General features: G+C 47.9%; 1 protein-coding gene across 3 annotated transcripts in view; it reads right to left on the minus strand.

Moving 5' to 3' along the window:
* Window positions 1-3,168: 3,168 nt before the first annotated feature.
* The window catches only part of ESYT1 (extended synaptotagmin 1), a 63,255-nt gene continuing 47,431 nt past the window's right edge, over window positions 3,169-18,992 (minus strand). For all 3 annotated transcript variants that reach the window (XM_083484431.1, XM_083484433.1, XM_083484432.1), the window contains exons 23-31: window positions 18,416-18,487; window positions 16,667-16,753; window positions 14,451-14,594; window positions 13,444-13,607; window positions 11,125-11,223; window positions 10,042-10,173; window positions 8,882-8,984; window positions 8,744-8,793; window positions 3,169-5,646 (exon numbers count right to left, since the gene is read on the minus strand). In XM_083484431.1, the coding sequence (XP_083340557.1) occupies window positions 5,613-5,646; window positions 8,744-8,793; window positions 8,882-8,984; window positions 10,042-10,173; window positions 11,125-11,223; window positions 13,444-13,607; window positions 14,451-14,594; window positions 16,667-16,753; window positions 18,416-18,487 (885 nt within the window). In that variant the 3' untranslated portion in view covers window positions 3,169-5,612. The remainder of the gene's footprint in view (window positions 5,647-8,743; window positions 8,794-8,881; window positions 8,985-10,041; window positions 10,174-11,124; window positions 11,224-13,443; window positions 13,608-14,450; window positions 14,595-16,666; window positions 16,754-18,415; window positions 18,488-18,992) is intronic.

The raw sequence follows: 18,992 nt of genomic DNA on the forward strand, positions 1-18,992 counted from the left end.
GAGACAGCCTCCGGAATGCCTCCCTGAGCTGTGCCTCGTGCATGTATAGCTGCGCCACCCCAGATGTAGCTGCATCTGCTTGGTGCTCAGAAACAACTAGAAGCCAGAATTGGCTAAAAGAAGCCATTAAGTCCCCGCGAATGTGTTGATTTTCTGTCCAAATCAAGAGGCTTGGGGAATGCCCTTTGCAACTGCCAGGTGCCCACTCCAGAACGGACACATTATCCTATAGCCGCTAACAAAAGAGATGAGGAGTGACAGGGCAGCTGAGAAGCACAAGGCAAGCCTCCTGCCGGAGTGCTAAGGAGGACTTGATTGATGGCTCCAGTTGTCCTGCCAAAACTACCTCCTCCACACATTCCAGAAACAACTTTATTAAAGGAGGTTTTAGGCTGGTGCAGACATCTCTCCACCGCCTTCCCTTTAATCAGATTTGTGTGTTTGTGTGCAGGCATGCATGCTAATTATCGTCATTCTTTAGGCTGGCTAAGATCCTAGCAGGGTTCTTTGACAGGTGACAAAGCCAGTGGCAGTGCAGGCATTTCTCAGCCGGGGTGAAAGACATTACTGTATAGGCACCAAAGGAGGGTGAACTTTGAAAAGCCTCACTTTTGCGGTCCTGCTGGTTGTCTGCCGTAACATAGCCTGCTGTTTCTTATGTGGGGTTCAGCAACTGGGGAGGCCCTGCCCCATGGACATACAGGCCGGCTGATTCCTGGAAATGCTGCTCCTCACAGGCCTGTGAAATCCCCCTCCCTCCCTTAGTGGGTTGCATCTGGCTTCAGGATCGTTGGGCCAAAAAGGAGGGCCTGCAAACTGGAGAGTTCTGGTGGCTTCTGATCCCGTTGCTCACTGGTTGCTCCATGCAAAATGAGAATAGCAATAGTGTTTGGAGCGTGGATCCTTTATTGAACTTGGACCCCAGGCAAGTGCCTGCCCATAACACCTTCTAGAGCTGGCCTTGTCTGCTGAGGAAGGGAAAGGAGACATAGGAGACTAGGAAAAACATTGGTTTAGGGAACAGAACCACCACCATAAATCTCAAAACAGCAGGTGGCTTTTAAAATGCTGGTGAATTTGAGGCAAGTCAGCTAAAAACAAGTCATGGATTGGTTGACATACACACATACATACTTGTGTGTGTCACTTTTGCACAACAGATCCACTTTTAAAGAGAACAGCAAGTGGTATTTTGTGGTAAGAAAAGTGACTGGAAAATGGAAAGTGTGAGATAATTACTGTGTGATGGTGATGTTGTGTAACCTCCACTCAAATCTGTGAAAAAAACTTGCTTGCTCAGTAAATACTTTGTCTGGAAGTGACCCCAGATGCAAAGCTGCCTTGCCAGATCTGCAAGTACAAACGCACCCTTATCCATACAGGGGTGGGAACCCTGTTCCTTTTTGCCACTTAATTTTGAGGAAGTCACCAATAAGAGGGGACTGCAGGAGCACAGAACCACGCAAATTATATTGTAGCTCAAGGCTGGAAACAGAAGCAGACTCCAAGAGATGGCGCTTGGCTACTACCGTATATTCCGGCGTATAAGACGACCCCCAACTTTTCCTGTTAAGATATAGTTTGGGATATATTTGCCGTATAAGACTACCCCACCTGCAGCCAACTAGAGGCAGCCTCTTCCTGCCCTAGTTGCCGCCTCTCGAGCCCGCAGCCGCTACCTGGCTGCCTCCTGTGCAGCCGTCGCCACACGGGTTAACTCTCTCACGCCTGCCGCCGCCACCTGCCACGACCATACCCGGCGTATAAGACGACCCCCGACTTTGGAGAAGATTTCCCGGGGTTCAAAAGTCGTCTTATACGCCAGAACATACGGTAGTTAAGTGATGGGATGCCTTTTATCCTGGAGAAGTTGACCTTCAGAGTGGACATGAGAAATGGTGGTGATTCCTCAGGGGTAAAGTAATGGTCCGGAAGTAGTGGGGTATGTCTGTCTGTCTCTTTGAAGGGCAGTCCTCTTCTTTCCTTCCAGAACATGAATCAAGTCACCTGCTTTGACTTCACGCCAGCAGAAAAGAATGCATGTGTTATCTGCTATGCCCTACATCCGAGGGCTTGTCACACTCCCAGCTTGCTAAAGCACAGACATACTGTTCCCACAGGGAAATGGTTACATACTATTTTGAACTGTATCAAATATATATATTTAAAAGTCCAGATTGCTCCCCAAGTGTGGGACAAATGGGCAAATTAACTTGTAACACAGTTAAATACTGAAACATGTTTAAGAAAGCGCAGCAATTGTAGCTTCAGTGTCTCTGGCCCTGTTCCTCCACAATTCAGAACCACCAACTTCACCCATGCAAAATTTATACCAGCTGATTTGACGCTAGTCTCACTCTCAGAATGGAGAGTCGGATACTGCAGGCTTCAGGTGTGAAGGCTTCAGCATGCAGGTGAACTGGAGAAGTGAGCTTCATGTTTTATTGGCTCTAAAAGACGATGAGAGTGGCACAAGCTCAATATCAAGAGACGAAGTCTGAAATTTAGCAAGAGGTGATGGTGTTTTTTCAAGCCATTTGGACCAAAAAAGAGAATTTATTTGTTGAACCGCAATAACTCATCCTGAACAAGGTGCAGCAGTTGTGAAGGCCGTAGAGTGAATCAGCTCTACTGTGCCAGTTTTGTTATTTAAAATAGTGAATTTCAAGTGGTATGCTTCAGGTGGGGCTGCAGGAAAGGCACAGCAGTAGTGCTAGTGGCACAGTAGGTCAAGCCTCACCCTATTTGCTGCCTAGCACGCTTTCAGTGTGCAGCTGGTCCTCTGATTCCAGCTCCACACTGAAAAGCTACCTAGAATGGCATTAGAGGCCTAGGCAAGCCCTGTGGGATGCACACAGGGTAGGAGGGGGGTCTTGTGTAAGAACCAGCCTGAAGAGATTTTAGGACATCATCACAAGGAGGTAGCGCACCCCCCAAAATACCCTGGTGCTTCAAAATGCGAATAATGTTGTCAGTCGCTCTTTGGACCTCGTTGTCCTAATGTGCATGCAAACTCTCAAATCTTGAAGGCACACTCTGAGCACTGAAATTGCAGGAGCTCAAACTGATTGCATGCATAAAATCAATTTTCCTACCAAGCTTTTGTTTGGGAGTGCTTCGGTCATGGCGGCGGGAGCAGCAGCAGAGTAAATAAAAACTAGAGCAGAGTCACAGATTCCTCCTCTCTTTATTTGCTACAACAAATTACAGTGGCTGCTACAAGAGGCACAGGTGCCAGAAACACCCTCGTGCAGTGAAGCCGTGCTTTCGGGAGCTTTGATTTGGCATGGAAGGCAGCAAGTGATTGAGCTCTTTGCAGGCACACTCGGCACCCCCCAACCCCAAATCTTTCAACGTGCTCTTGGGGGGGGGGGGAGCAGCGCAGATTCAACAAGGAGGTGCTTTTGCTGTGTCAGACACATTCGCTACGGTCATACGCGTAGAAACAAGCACTTTAAAAAACTCTTCATAAATAGACCACAATTAATGGTTTTGGCTTCTTCAGAGACGGAAGAGCGAGTGCACATGCGTGGAAAGGAATTGGGGGCTAGGACTTGAGAGTTCCATGTTGGTCGCTCCCAGTTGTGAAGCAAAGGAACAGTAGGAAAAAGGCGAGCAAAGAGGCAAGATTGCTCGGCAGTGGAGCCTCAGGCAGAGCAGCAAACACTGTGCTCCCCCTCCCTCCATATTTTGGAGAGGCTAGAGCCCGCCCTGCTGTCTAGCTGCTCTGCCACAATGATCCTGCCCACCTGGCCCAGATTACAGGGTCTGTGAAGGCGGAATAAATCTAGCCACTGTGAGGCATCTATCAAGATTTAGCTTCCTGTGGGCTTAGCCATGTGGATTTTTTAAAAATCGCCACAGCGGTTTGATTCTTTCCCATAGCAACACTGCAGACAACAAACCTCCACAAAAGCGAACAACAACAACAGCCCCAAGTGCAGCTGCTGAAGAGCTCCGTGAGGGGAAGTCCATGCTGCCCACAAGCCCTCTGGAAGGGGCCTCCGCCAAGCCCAGCTCAAGCAAGAATAGCCTGGGGATACGGGAAAGGCAAAGAATAAATGGAGGCCCGGCCACTGGGGTCTATTTTGTAAAAGAGCAATCAAGCCATTTCCCCAGCACTACAGTAGGACGGCACTGAAATTTTGCAAGCAGTGATTTATCGCTCTGAAAAAGGAGGGGGTGTCTAAGGGCCCTTGAGTCTTCATGTGTGCAATGGTCCTAAAAGCTCAGCTCTAAAAATTTCATGCTAGCAGAGGAAACCTTAAAATCATGCATACGGTGTATGTTGTCCTTTTGCTTCTTGAAGCAAATCTCCTCTCCCTCCCCAAAGCCTTCATGCCTATCCTTCCCTGCAAATATATTTTCAAAGTCAGTCAGAAAATGCAAATATTGCAAGTTAATTCTGTGTACAGGTAGATAAATTCTGCATATCTGTGAATCTTGATTTGGAGCACGGAATATGAATTTCCTGCTACAGAATACACACGGACCTAGAACTTGGTGCGGGAGGTTGGGGTGGAGGAGGTTTGACACTCCACACACCGATTCCAGGACTGGAGTGCAAGAAGGCACCAAACAACATTCGTTTTTTAAAACAGCAACGTGAGTGGCACAAATAACAATACTGCAAGAAAGCTGTCTGTCCATTTGGACTATCAGCATAATGCTGGGTGGGATAGGAAGCCAAAAACAAACTGATTCAGTTTAAAGGAGCCAGAATCAGAAAGAGCAGGTGATGTTTGGCGAGGTTAGCATGAACTGCTACCAGGAGGTTGTGGGTCTGCACACAGTCAGGGCAGGACACACCAGGACACTTGACAGGCATCAGCTAAATGCACAGAGGTCACAGCCATGGACTCCCCATAATGGGGAAAGAATGATAAAAAAGGCAAATAAAAATGGCTTGGCCACTGCGCTCTCCACCCCTCAAATCCCGTCACTCAAAAAGACTGAACGCCATTTGAAAAGTGTATTAGCAGGACAACTGAATTCAAGTTGCTTTTCCCAGCCAAACAAGCCCAGGACGAGAGCTGTTGCAGAATGTTCCCTTTCTAGATAAAAGATCTGGTGTGGAACCCTTTGTTCCAAAGGAGGTTATTTGCCCAAGTGTTATTTTGGGGAAATATCTGGTCCCTCCCTGCGGAGCTCCTAGTACTTCTCTAGCTCACCCCCTCGCCCCAGGCTCCCTTCGCTCCCGGCCCTTTTAGCTTCTTCTCCAGTGGCTGCTGAAAAAGCGTCAGCCTACAGCATCTTTAGAGCCTGAAAGGAACTTCATCCTCAGCAGAAGGATGAAAAAGGTCCACTTCTTTGGTCAATAAAAAAAAAGGCAGCATGCGGTATGCAGTGTTGAGAGAAGCACACAGGGTGAATGCAGGGTGCGAATCCCTCACCGCCTCAAAAACCCACCCAGGAGTCACTTCTCGGTGAAAAAAGAAGATTCTAAGAACACGACACTATGATTGCTTAAAAAACAGATACAACTGAAGAGTCCGTCCAGCAGGCGGGTGAGCTTGGGATCCTTCAGCGAAAGGTGACAGTGGTAGCAGTGTCAGTGCCAGCTCTTCAACTCCCTGGATGGCGAAGTTTCAAGACAGGAGGCACCGTGGAGATTAGGAGCTGGTTTTGTCATCTTTCAAATCGTACCTGCAAGATAAGGAGAGCCTTTGCTGACCCTTCTGGCACAAAGCCACCTCAAAGGAATGGTCCCCAGGCTGTTAAGGCACTCTGAAACCCTCCAAATAACTTCAATAAGGGAAACCACATCTCAGACCACTTTGGGGGAGGCAGGAGGATGTAAATCCTGGTTTTTGTAAGTCACTGGATGCACCCTAAAAAGAACCATGGGAGCTCACATTCCTCCAAGCTCACATTCCTTGTCCTTCCATGTCAATAGGCTAAGCAGCATCTGTTCCGCTTGTAATACACAGAGGATGCTCAAGAATGCCTAATTGTGACTGTGGAAAATTCACTAGGAAGTCTGAGGGAATTTGGTACAGCATCTCATGTTCCACATCTTCCCGCTACCCTCCTTCTTCCAACATGCCCATCAGAAGAAATGCCCCCATACTGCTAGATGGTTGTGTGCAAGCTGCCGCCCCCCCCCCGTCCCCTACACAGGGAGAGAGTGAATCAGGATGTCCCATAGCTGTCAACCTTTCCCTTTTCTTGCAAGGAATCCTATTCAGAATAAGGGAATTTCCCTTAAAAAAGGAAAAGTTGACAACTATGGGGTGTCCCAGCTTGCCACCCTGGGTAGTCATCCAATTTGTATCACTCTGTTCCAACCACAGAATTAATGCTCAATGTGATTTTGTGACAACTGTGGCTTTACTCTAGAGATCTCAGCATCTGTGGGCTTATTTTTATGCTTGCTAGTTGATCTGGGTGTTCACAAATGGATTCAATTTACAAGAAAGGAAATTCTGACACCAGGAAGACCTCTCTGATGGTAAGAGCTGTTTGACAGTGGAACAGGCTTCCTCGGGAGATTGTGGACTCCCTTCCTTGGAGGTTTTTAAGCAGAGGTTGGATGGCCATCTGTCATGGATGATTTAGGTGAGATTCCTCCACTGCAGGGAAGTTGGACTAAATGACTCTCAGTGTCTCTTCCAACTCTACAATTCTAAGATTCTATGAATTTTTATGAATGATTGTATATGCACTTGCAGCCTAGCTCCAAGTTCAGGAGAGAGTTTTATGAAAGAGTCACATTCAAGGTGGGGTGTAAGGGAAAGGGATAGGGGAGTGAGGAAAATAGTGGACAGTGCCTCCAGGACTAGGGTCCAATCCATATTAGCTCTGCTCATTTTTGTTCAGTATTCTGGTTCCTTTTGCTCATGAGGCCACCACTACTGTCCCCGCCCCCCAGGAATTCCAGACCCCTTCAGGACCTCTTTTAGCTATTGCATGATTCTTTCACTGGGTACTTCCACACAAAACAGCTGCATGTTGTTTATTATCAACAGACGTGGCTTCCAGAACTAGTTTGGCACCTCCCCCCCCCCAACCTTCCTCCCTTGCTCCATCTTTAATACCTAACCCTGTGTAGGTGGGCGTTTTATCCTCCCATTTTTCTTTGACTGGAAGGACATCACGGGGTTGTGTTTTGTTTTGTTTTTAATGCTGCTTCTTTTAAAGTGCACTTGTGCAGCTGTGGTTACCTTTAAAAGCTCTTTCCCCCAAAACCTTCAGTGTGACTAGGAATGTAACTGTGATGGTGGCTGCATTCACTCTGCAGTTGTTTTGGGGGTGCATCCTCTTGTCCCCTCCTATGCAAGTTCACTGAGAGCGTGACCCCCTCCATGCACCTTCACAGTGGGGGAAAAGAGGCTGGATCTCAAGAAACAGCTTCTGAGGTTGGTGCGAATCCCACCTCTTCAGAAAGGGCCCTGCCATTGCAAAGGTCCTTGGTGGCAGTGGGCTTCTCCTCCCACCAGCTGTTTCCCAGGATTCAGCTTCTTCTTCCTCCCAGTGCAACTTGCATAAGGGAAAGAAATAAGAGGCCAGAAGCCCAGAAATCTTACCCCTCCTCCAAGAGGGATCCTGGGGGTAAACAGGGTCTTTGCTGGGTGGGTGAAGTTCCCCCCCGCCCACATCAGATTCTTCTAGGAATCTAGCCTCTCCTTTCCTCCTATGCAAGTCAATGGAGGGATTGCTCCATTACCTTGCACTAACGCTCCAAGCAGGTGGGCAGACAAGGGAGGCACAATGTTGTATTCCATAGAATGTGCCCAATGAGCAGCAACTGCATTGGTGAAAAACGTAAGAGCCACCACAGTGGCTTGCAAGTAAAGGGGCTTCAGTGTGGATTCCACCTGGAATACTGCACTGTCCCTCGGACAGAGAAAGACCATGTAGTCAATAAGGATAAAGGTAAAGGGACCCCTGACCATTAGGCCCAGTCGTGGCCCATACAAAGGTCTGACAGAGCTGGCCAGGATTTTGCTGGGGGTAGAATGAGCAGCTATGATGCAGCACAGTGCTCATGTATCGAGCTATCAGGCTCAATATTTCTTCTGTGGTTCTGTCCTTAAAGGTAAAGGGACCCCTGACCATTAGGTCCAGTCATGACCGACTCTGGGGTTGCAGTGCTCATCTCGCTTTATTGGCTGAGGGAGCCGGCGTACAGCTTCCGGGTCATGTGGCCAGCATGACTAAGCTGCTTCTGGCGAACCAGAGCAGCGCACAGAAACGCCGTTTACCTTCCCACCAGAGCGGTACCTATTTATCTACTTGCACTTTGATATGCTTTCAACTGCTAGGTTGGCAGGAGCAGGGGCCGAGCAACGGGAGCTCACCCTGTCGCGGGGATTTGAACCGCCGACCTTCTGATCGGCAAGTCCTAGGCTCTGTAGTTCAACCCACAGCGCCACCCGCGTCCCAGTCAATAAGGGACAAGAGACTAAATTTTAGAATCTAGACTCATAGAATTGTAGACAAGGGTCTTTTGGTTGAACCTCCTTCAAGGCAGGAATCTTTTGCCCAATGTGGGGCTTGACCCCACAACCCTGAGATTAAGTGTCTCATGCTCTACCAACGGAGCTATCCCAGGTCCACCCTCAGTGCCACGGCATACGGAACCATCTGTTTTCCTACCCTAGTCCCAAGAATGTGAGGATCCCTCCTTCAAATCACATTTTGCATCCTCTATGAAAACGACGGCCCAGGTAGCAAGACCTCCTCTGCCTGCCCAGTGATCCTGGAGATGCTATGGGGCAACTGGCCCTCCTGCTGTACTCACCACTGGGGAGCGCCCTGCGACAGGTCCTTCTGCGAGAGGTCAATGTGCACCTGGGAGGGGAAAGCACAGAGAAGCAGTCACATGCCGGCTCCTCTCCAATGAGGAGCCTGAAACGGCAGCTCCTCCCGAGGTCCATACCTTTCCTATCGGCTCCCCTCGGGACATGAAAGACACGCTGTTCTTGATGTAGGCCTCCAGCTTCCTCCGCTGGGCATCGTCCAACGTCAGATCCCACTCAAACCTGTGGAAAGGGCAAGCGAGTATCAAGGCCTGTTTCACATAGATTACCCCACAAATTTTAATTGCCCTTTTTGGCCAACAGAAGAGTTACTTAATGGTAAAGCTGTGAATCCCAACCCTCCCACTGATGAAACACTTGGTACGAATGCATACATAGGGCTGGAGCAGGGAATCTAATCTGTGTTAGTGACTGCCAGTAGGGAAGCAGGGAGTAATAGCTAGCACTGGGTTAAGTAACCCAAAATAAATTTATCTGATGTCATGGATAGAGCTTGGTAATGGCGACCCCACTTCAGCAGTTATTATTTTTATGTAGTGATGTTGAAATTATTTTTATTAAAATTTGTATACTGCCCTTCATCTAGATACCTCAGGGCAGTACACAGCATAAAAATAAAAACACAGAACAAACCCCCCCCCCATTTAAAAGGACATAAAATGTTAATCAGCCAAAGGCCTGGTTGAAAAGAAACATTTTCACCTAGTGCCTAAAGGTATATACCGTATTTTTCACTCTATAACACGCACCAGACCATAACACGCACATAGTTTTTAGAGGAGGAAAACAAGAAAAAAAAATTCTAAATGAAATAGTGGATATATGCTTTTTGTGGTTCATGCTGTGGCCACAGACATGTGATCTGACAGTGAGTTTGGAGTAGCCCAATGCAAAAATCCTGAGGATCCATGTGGATCCCTGCTTTGTAACCACGGAGGAGGGAAGGAAGGGGAACCATGGATCCTCTGCTCACGACTGCAGCAGATCCCCCCCGCCACCCGCAGGCATTCGGTCCATAACACGCAAAGACATTTCCCCTTACTTTCTAGGAGGAAAAAAGTGAGTGTTATGGTGCAAAAAATACGGTAATGAAAACACCAGCCGAACTTCCCTGGGGAGAGCATCCCACTGCAGAAAAGGCCCGTTCTTGTGTCGCCACCCTCTGGTCCTCTCCACACAACCTGACTGTTCACTATAAGCTAGAGGCAACTCCAGTTCCCAGGAGCTGGTGACCCTTTTAGACACCCACCCACCCTCACACAACGGCACCCTCCCTTACTTCTCATTGAACTCAGGATTGTGGGTCTTCTTCCGCACGGTTGTCTTTCTCTTGGTGACACGGGATTTGTCAGGCAGTAGGATCAGGGAGACATAGGGGTCAGGTGTATCCTTGGTACCTGACTTAAGGTTTCTGAAATGAAGGGAGAGAGGGTTATTAGGGTGGGTGGGAACATTCAGTGCCCCTAAATCAAATGGAAGGAGGGATTTGAAGAACCTAATGGCACATATTGGGCCAGATTCAATGAAGTATTTGGGCAAGTGGGAGCTGGTTCAGCAGGACTTTCCCCTCCTCTCAGTCAGTTGGGGGTCAGGGTCCATAGAATCCCCAGAACAGTGTGGGGAGAGGAGAAGGGAGATTGGTCCATCTGGCAGGCAGAAATGTTTGTTCTGATGCAACAATCAAATTAGCATGGAAATGAAATCCTCTCTAGGGGTTGTACCCAATCCTGGTCCTTTCTCAGAGTAGACATACTGAAGTTAGTCATGTCAATCCATTGCAATGGGTCTGTTCTGAGTAGGGCTAAGATTAGATACAACTCTATGCTAACTATAGCAACCACGTTGGGCTGTCTTTTATTAATTATTATTCCAACCATGTACCAGCAAATTCAGGTTGCACAATTATAGCGGATCTGGAGCCCTTGTGCAGCAAGACCACTTCCCTAAAGATCAGACTTTTAGCTATAAGGAAAGTGACGGGGAAACGTTCTGGAAGGTGTGGGATAAAGCTTGTTTTGATGCAGCAGGCATCTACATAACATCTTTGCAACTAGATCAGAATGAATGCTCATCAAGTAACCAATGTTGTCGGATCTCTCTGCAAATGAATTGGGATGAGTGTTCAATAACCAGGTCACCTGGGAGTGCCCTTATTTTTTTTACTGCCACTTGGTGTAGAAGCCAAGAGTCAAAGCACACATAAAGTAAAAACCCTCTTTGGGTGGTAGCACAAAATTCGGCAAGATGGCTGAGAATGTACCCATTTTCTATGTGCAGTTAAGAAAACCTCTTTTTGGGGGCTCATGCCAAAGCCATCTCTTTGTCCCACTCCTCCCAAATCAAGCCACCCTCCAGCCCTTACCTGCAGGCGTGTATGATGACAATGAGTTTGCGCGCATCCATGTTGTACCAGACAGTGAGGCTCATCTGGCCCAGGGGCGAGTTTGACAGCTCCAGGTTACTGCAGGGCAGAAAGACACAAGCGCAGCTGATTATTAGGGGAATGGTGGTAGTACATGGGGCTGGATGAGGAAAGGGCAAGACGTTTTGACACTTTTTTGGCAGCACGTGCAGCTGGAGGAAGGAAATGTGATGGTCAAAGCCTTGTCCGTGTTGTCCCCACAGATGCTAAGGGAGCAGAATGCATGAGCGATGAGTATGCTTAGGTACAGCGGTGAGGGAGGGCGGAAGAAGCAGGGTGGTTAAGAACTTCCCCGCAGCTCTCATTGCTGCAGGGGGGTGAGGGGGGGGAGCAGACTTGCTGGTGTTCCCAAAGCCCAAATGAGCACCGTGCTGCAAGACATGGAGCAGAATAGTGCTCCCATCTTTTAAAGTATTAAATATATTACGTACATAAACAGCAAGCGTTGTTGTTCCCTTTCTGGCAAAAAGCTCCAAGGCCCCTCAGCCGATCTGCATCAACAAGATGTTATTCAAAAGCCCACAGTGTACTGGCTTCGATTTCACAAGCTGACCCTGGACCCTCAGAATTCAGACTCTAAAGCAGAAGTGGGTAACCTTCTTTGGGGCAAAGACTGTGTTACTTTGGTGGAAAGCTGTGGGGAGGGGGGGGAATCCATTCCAGGAGCAAGTAGGGCCAGACCCCCACACAGCCACACACAATCCACACCACAAGTTACTTCCAATGGAAACAGAGGCCTATATTTAACTCTTAGTAACTCCATGCAAGTTTCACCTGGTATTTTCTCCTGTAGACTTTTCTTTAAAAACAAAAACAAGGACTGTAACACATATAAACACCCTTGATCTGTCTTAACTGTGAAAAAGGCAAAAGGAACTCAGTATTCACGGTAGAATGATGCAAATAATACCAATAAACAGATGGAAAACAAGTCCCACATTAGAGCTATCCAAAGCATCAAATTTCAATAAACATTTGCATCCCCAAAACCGCATACTGCTTTGGAGCTATGGAGCCTTGCCCAGCTGGGCAGTCAAACACCTCAAGTGCCACCTTCCCCTGTATAAACTCACTCAGGCTCAGAGATTAACCTCTGCAGTCCATCTCCCAAAGATGTTGGAGGGTGAGAACAAGCCTCTCCTGTGGTGGCCCCCGCTTGAGGAATTTTCTCCCCAGGGGAAGCTTTCCTGGCGCTGACTTTGCCTTCCTTCTGATGCCAGGAAAAGACCTTCCAGGCATTTGGGCAGCTGTAATGACCCGGCTTTTGGCTGTTGTGGGTGGGGCACTTTATTTTGTTGTAGTGTGGCTTTTGTGGATGAGTACTTTTTAGTATAGATTTAGTTTTAATCTATTTTTATTACATATTTGTATCTTATTGTCTCTGCAAACCACTTCTGGTGATGTGAAACAATGCATACAATGAACTGAGACAAATTTTGGAAGACAAGTCTACCTCTCTGCCAGGGCCAACACAAAAGGTGATGCCACATGATGTGGGCAGTCTACCCTGATACTGCCTCCTCTTTGCAGCAGCTGTGGCAGGAATGAAGGAGTGGGTGAAATACCAGCAGCTATCAGCTGCAGCACTGGCCAACCCTGTGGCAGCGTAATCCTCTTCTCTCTGAGCCACATGGCTCAGCATGGCTCATGGTTCTCCACCTTGATCTTCTTGCTGAGGAAAGAGCTGCAACTGTGAAGTTTGCATGGCAGGGCTGAATGAAATCCGACAGCCTGTGAGCCAGGGCTCCCCATCCTTGTTCAAAAGTTGCCTCCCTCTAAACAGGCCTCTGTGAGATCAGCAAAGACAGGCCAATAGCAGCCATAAAGGCTGTGACCCCCACCAACCACCCTCCTGCCAGTGGGACAGCAGAGCAGATCAGCCAAACATGTCAAGAAAAGTGGGCCCAAGCAAAGAAGACAGAGAGCGAGAGTCAGGTGATCAGATGTGGAGGAAGGAGGAGTCAAGACTGTCAGGAAAGCGATCTAATGACCCTCAGCCTCTCTTACGGATGCATCAGAAAATGTGGTATCCTTGCAGCAGAGGCACTAAGATAAAGGGCAGGGTATTTACCCTCTGCAAGGAGCTAAGGCAGGGATAGAGAATGTGTGGCCCTCCTGATGTTAGCCTGGATAGCCAATGATAGGAGTTGTAGTCCAATAACCCCTGGAGGACAATCCCTGGACTGAGGAGCTCAATTTTATTGTGCAAGATCAAATTGTTTGCTGGGTTCCACACCCCACAGGGTGGCCCTTCTTTACCTGCTGGCCTGTGGCAGGCGCTGGCGCAGCTCTTGAGTGGAACCAGAGTCTCCATCCTCCCGGATGTACAGCTCCGTCTCAGATCCCTTCTGGGATCCCTCCTCATTCTCTTCTCCTGCCACAGCATGAAGGGCCTCCACGCCGGAGTGCTGAGAGATCAGAACCTGCGGGACGAGGAAAACAAACATGGAAGGTGATTTCCCAGGACAGTGGTACGGATTCATCCTGTGGTCAAGAGCAGGGACCTCAACACCAGCCTCACCAGAACTTTGCTGGAGAGACCCGATAGGTGAAGATAAAACAAAACACCGGCTCTTCACGTTCCCCCTACATATTATGAAAATAAGAACAATGGCACAAAAGGTAGTATTATGTACCAGAAGAACCAGACCAGACCTGACTTCTCTGTGTTGCAATTTTTTACATATTGTTACGTACAAAAATAATTTAAAAAAGGAAATAATCTTGATGGACTACATGGAATTGGTGGAAATGACTGGCAGAATCCGAGACCAGGGAGAAGAGTCGGTGGAAGAAGATTGGAGGAAATTTAAAGACTATTTACAGAAATATTGCAAAATTAAGGAATGTTAGAATGATGTTGGATTGAAGTTAAGTGGTTTCTAGCTGTAATGGTTTAAAAGAATATGGAAAAATTGGATTTTTAACAGGTAAAAATTTAATGTTATAATATTTTAAGATTAAAGATCAGGATAATAAGGAGGGAAAGGAATTGCTGAACTAATAAATTGAACTGGAATACAAAAAAGGGAGGTATGAGGAGGTCCGGGAAACAAGTAAATGAAAGATAAATGATGTAAAGATGGAATTATTTTTAACTGTTTTTTATTTCCTATTTTTTCTTTTTTCTTTTTCATTACGTAATATTGTGAAAACTTTAATAAATATTTATAAAAAAATAAAATAAAAAAGGAAATAATCCGTAGGAAAACAGGTCAGAGTCTGTTAGGCTGTTCAGAGCTGCTGTTCCCCACATCGCCACTTACCCCCAGCTGCACTCGCATCAGGACCTGGATGGCAGGACCAGAGTTGCTGAGTTGGAACCAGCGGTCAAGGACAAGCCCCTCTGCTGACAGCAGCTGCTCAAGTGGGAGTGACAGGGTACCCAGGGTATGCCCATCATCTTTCACCTGTGGGAACGACAGACAGGTGAGGACCAAACAAAATTTCACAGGTGAAGTAGGCAGGAAGGATGAGGGTCACACATGGTGTGCATTGGAATAACCCCTTTCGTACCCTGCAATCTTTGAAGCTATCAAGGGGCAGCCTGGTAAAGGGTCCTCTTGTGGGAACTGGGTTGAGAGAACGTGCAAAATCTCCAAGGCTTCTTCTCCTTTCCCTGCCCTGCAAGGATGTAGCTCACAGAAGAGGGAAGGGCTGAAAGGAAGCAAGTTGCAAGCCATCGCTCCCTGTCCTGGCTTGCCAAGAGCTCACACGTACCCCCTGTGCTCTTGGGTTCCCGGGCAGCAAACCTGCATGGGCTCTGCTGCTAAACCACAAAAGAAAATACTTTCATTCCTTGCAAGGTATTTGAAGTCCTAACATGAGGACTTCAAAACACTTTGAACATGATGGAATGAAAGCCACACCCACCTCTCAAATTTGGCCTGCAAACATGCTCCTGATAAGGATCTGGCCCATGGAGGCTGGTCCATTAGCATGTGTGGGGCACTGCCCCACCAAGCTCAGTCTCCCCCCAGCCAGCTCCCACCTGTCTGCCTTCTTACTTATGACAAATTGGGGGGGGGGGGGCTCTGCCTGTCATCTGCTCTGGCTCCACCTACAAGTCCCAAAGGGCACCAGCCACCACTGGTTCAGAGTTCAGGGCAAGCCACCTACCGTATTTTTCGCCCTATAGGACACACTTTCCCCCCTCCAAAAATGAAGGGGAAATGTGTGTGTGTCCTATGGGGCGAATGCAGGCTTCAGGAGTTCGCGCCGGGCTCCCAAGGCTTGCGGACAGCAGCCTGCAGCCCGAAGCCTGGGGTGCGCTCCGTAGCGCACCCCGGGCTTCGGGCTACTATCCGCAAGCCTTCTGAGTTTGCGGACAGCAGCCTGTTCTGGGGGCTGGGGTCGGGGGAAGCTTGGGCTTCCCCCACCCCAGCCCCGCGGCTGGGGGGGAAATATTTTTTTCCCCTTCATTTCCCCCCCAAAAAACTAGGCGCGCCCTATAGGGTGAAAAATACGGTATATTATCTCAGCAATCCTTACAAGTACCCAGTAAGAGGTCTAAGGCTCAGAGTATAGTGACTTGTTTGCGTAACTCCATCCAGTGAGTTTTGGCTGAAGCACAGAAATCCACTCTTGCAGTATGAAGTGCTCAGCTCCCAGAATGGCTTTGACTTTCTCACCTGATGTGGTGTGAATTAGGCCGTAAACATATCTTTTGCGTGGCGAGTTCCCGCCCCCCACCAGGATAAATAAAGACACGAGACACCATGGTTTAAGGTTAAATGGGCGAATTAGGCCACAACTTTATTGAATTCAGGAATGAGAGGCATTGGCTTAGCCATTGGTCCTAACGACTATCCGGCTCCAGCCCATTTGCTGGAGACACGGGGAAGGGTTAACACTATATCGGGGGAGTCTCCTGCCGAGGCAAGTCGACTAGGAGCTCCCCCGGGTCACCGCTCGGGGGCGTGCCTTTGGCCCACAACTCCATAGGCTTCGGACAGGGCCACGCCCCCCGGAGTCCTTTAACGGACCACCCTTCGCTCACTGGGGGGAGGTGATGGCGTTCCTCCCCCCCCCACATCCTCTTAACCCCTTCTTACCAATGCCTACCGCCAATGCCGAAGAGTTGTGACGAGTTGCTACGAGGTAGGCGAAAAACCAAATGGCTGTAAATTGCCAATTGGGAAAAATTCCTACCATGCCCCTTGCGGCGACAGACCGAAGTCCATAGCAAAGTCAGAGACCTACCTAAAGGGAGGGAGGGCGGGAAAACGTGGGGGCTAGCTGGCGAAAAGAGGGTGAGCCCCCTCTGCGCCGGCCCTAAATAGGGCAGACACGGCCGGGATTCCCCTGCTCTCGCGGGGGGTGGGCGTGAAGCCCGCAACCCCACCTCCTGGGCAGGCCGGAAGTGGCTTTGTGGCTTTTGCGGCTTGCAGACTGCCCCACTGTAGCAGGGGAGACCAGAAGTTCTACCCAACAAGGAGGACAGGCATTCTGGGGGGGGGGGGGGAGAGCGAGAAAGCGCTACCTGCAACTCCAACGATTCCACATGGGGCCTCTTGATAAGGAAGGAAAAAGCTTCATTCCACACTGGCTCTGCAGTCTGAGAGGAGACCTGAGGGCAGAGACACAAGGCCGTGATAAAACCTCTCCACATTTAGAAAATACAAAAGGGAAGAAAATATCACAATTTGAGGTTAGCCAGCTGTTTATAAGACAGTATAAAACAAATCCCACTAAGAATGGAGGGGAAAGCTAGTTCAAACCATATTTAGATGACTGCCTTGAGATTAAGTTACATAAGAATAGTTGATTGATGAAGCTATTCTTTCCCTTTGTTACAGCAATTTAACTAAGCACTAGTACTTGAATTTACTTTCTCACCCCGCCTCCCAAACTTTTGTGATGTGTTGTTCTGGGAGTCTTTTTTGGCTAAACAGCCAGGTAAAAATGCTTCAGATATTCTGCTCCACCTGTGGGCTAATCTATTTCTATCAACACTCATTTTCACTATCACTGCAGGAGAGCTATCTATAGCTCAGTAAGGGTTTCCAAATACTTCTTATTTTAAAATAATTCAAAATATGCTCAAACCTTAGTTCTCCCATCTTTATGCTACCAATTTAGGATAAGATCTGATGTGATCAGTGCACATTTTTGTAGATTAAAAATGAGGATTGATACGTAAATACTGACGTCACATTTTGGGACTAATGATCAAGTGCTCTTTTTTAAATTAATATTTTATTAAGAGAATTTCATTTGTAAAAAGACAGAGTGAGGAAAAAGAAAGAAAAAAGTAAGAATAAAAAAAGAAAAAAATACTGTTACATTACCATACACTAATATATGGCCATGTCCCCAAATGATCAAGTGCTCTTAAAGTTTTATTTGTTACTTAATAATAATAATAATAATTTTATTATTTATACCCCACCCATCTGGCTGGGTTTCCCCAGCCACTCTGGGCGGCTCCCAACAGAACACTAAAAACAGAATAAAACTTCAAACACTAAAAACTTCCCTAAACAGGGCTGCCTTCAGATGTCTTCTAAAAGTCAGATAGTTGACATCTTCTGGGAGGGCATTCCACAGGGCGGGTGCCACAACCGAGAAGGCCCTCTGCCTGGTTCCCTGTAACCTCACTTCTCGCAGTGATGGAATCGCCAGAAGGCCCTCAGTGTCTGGGTTGAATGATGGGGGTGGAGATGCTCCTTCAGGTATACTGGACTGAGGCCGTTTAGGGCTTTAAAGGTCAGAACCAACACTTTGAATTTTGCTCAGAAACGTACTGGGAGCCAATGAAGGTCTTTAAGGACCACTGTAATATGGTCTCGGTGGCCACTCCCAGTCACCAGTCTGGCTGCTGCATTCTGGATTAGTTATAGTTTCCGGGTCACCTTCAAAGGTAGCCCCATGTGGATCGCATTGCAGTAATCCAAGCGGGAGATAACTAGAGCATGCACCACTCTGGCCAGACAGGTAGGGTCTCAGCCTGCGTACCAGATGGAGCTGGTAGACAGCTGCCCCAGACACAGAATTGACCCAATTGACTCAATGGAGATCAACTGACAAGAAGTCCTTGCCCTTTAAATAAGGGTGAATGTAATATTGTGGCTTTATCTTTTCACCCTCAACCTCACCCTCTTTGCCAGTTTCCTTAGACTGCTCATGTGCCACCTAACCACATCCTGCTCCAAAGCAATTCTTCACTGCTCACTCCAGCACAACCCTTTCCCTATTGAAACAACCACCATGTTTTCCCCCTCGCCTTCACCTTGGTCTTGTAGGAGACACCATGGACAGAGAGACTGGCGTAAGGACTTGGGGGTTTTGAACCCTTCCGCAGCTGGAAAAGAGAAAATGGTTGAGAGTTTCTAGCATGCTCGATTATAAGTAGACACTGTGTGTATTTTGAGCATGTCTAAGCACGTAGCGCAGGCCAACAATTTGCTCCAGTGGGAAGCCCTATATTCTGTTTTTGAACATGCCTTATGTATTCTTGTAAGGACTGTCAAGCACCTCTATATATTGTTTTCATACAGGTGGAGGAAGCAAGTGGCTTTCCCAAGGGCATGCAAGCAAGGGGCAAAACTGATGTAATGGTGACACAGCAGTGCATAATTTTTTAATCCTTGTGCCTTCCCTGTTCATTTGTACAGTGGAGATGGAAGGAGTCTGTTTTTCGTAGCTCCCCAGCCTTATCTTGCTGTACCCTGTATCGCTTCAATCAATTTCCTACGCTTCTGGCTGATTTCCTATATTGGAGCTAGGATGGCTTAGGTAAGACAGGGAAAGGACTGCCTTTTGCTCCCTCCTCCTCCAGAACCAGGAGTGGTTTGCTGGGTGGAACA

This window comes from Podarcis liolepis, assembly GCF_965112155.1.
Source record: "Podarcis liolepis genome assembly, chromosome: 2".
Taxonomy (NCBI): Eukaryota; Metazoa; Chordata; class Lepidosauria; order Squamata; family Lacertidae; genus Podarcis; species Podarcis liolepis.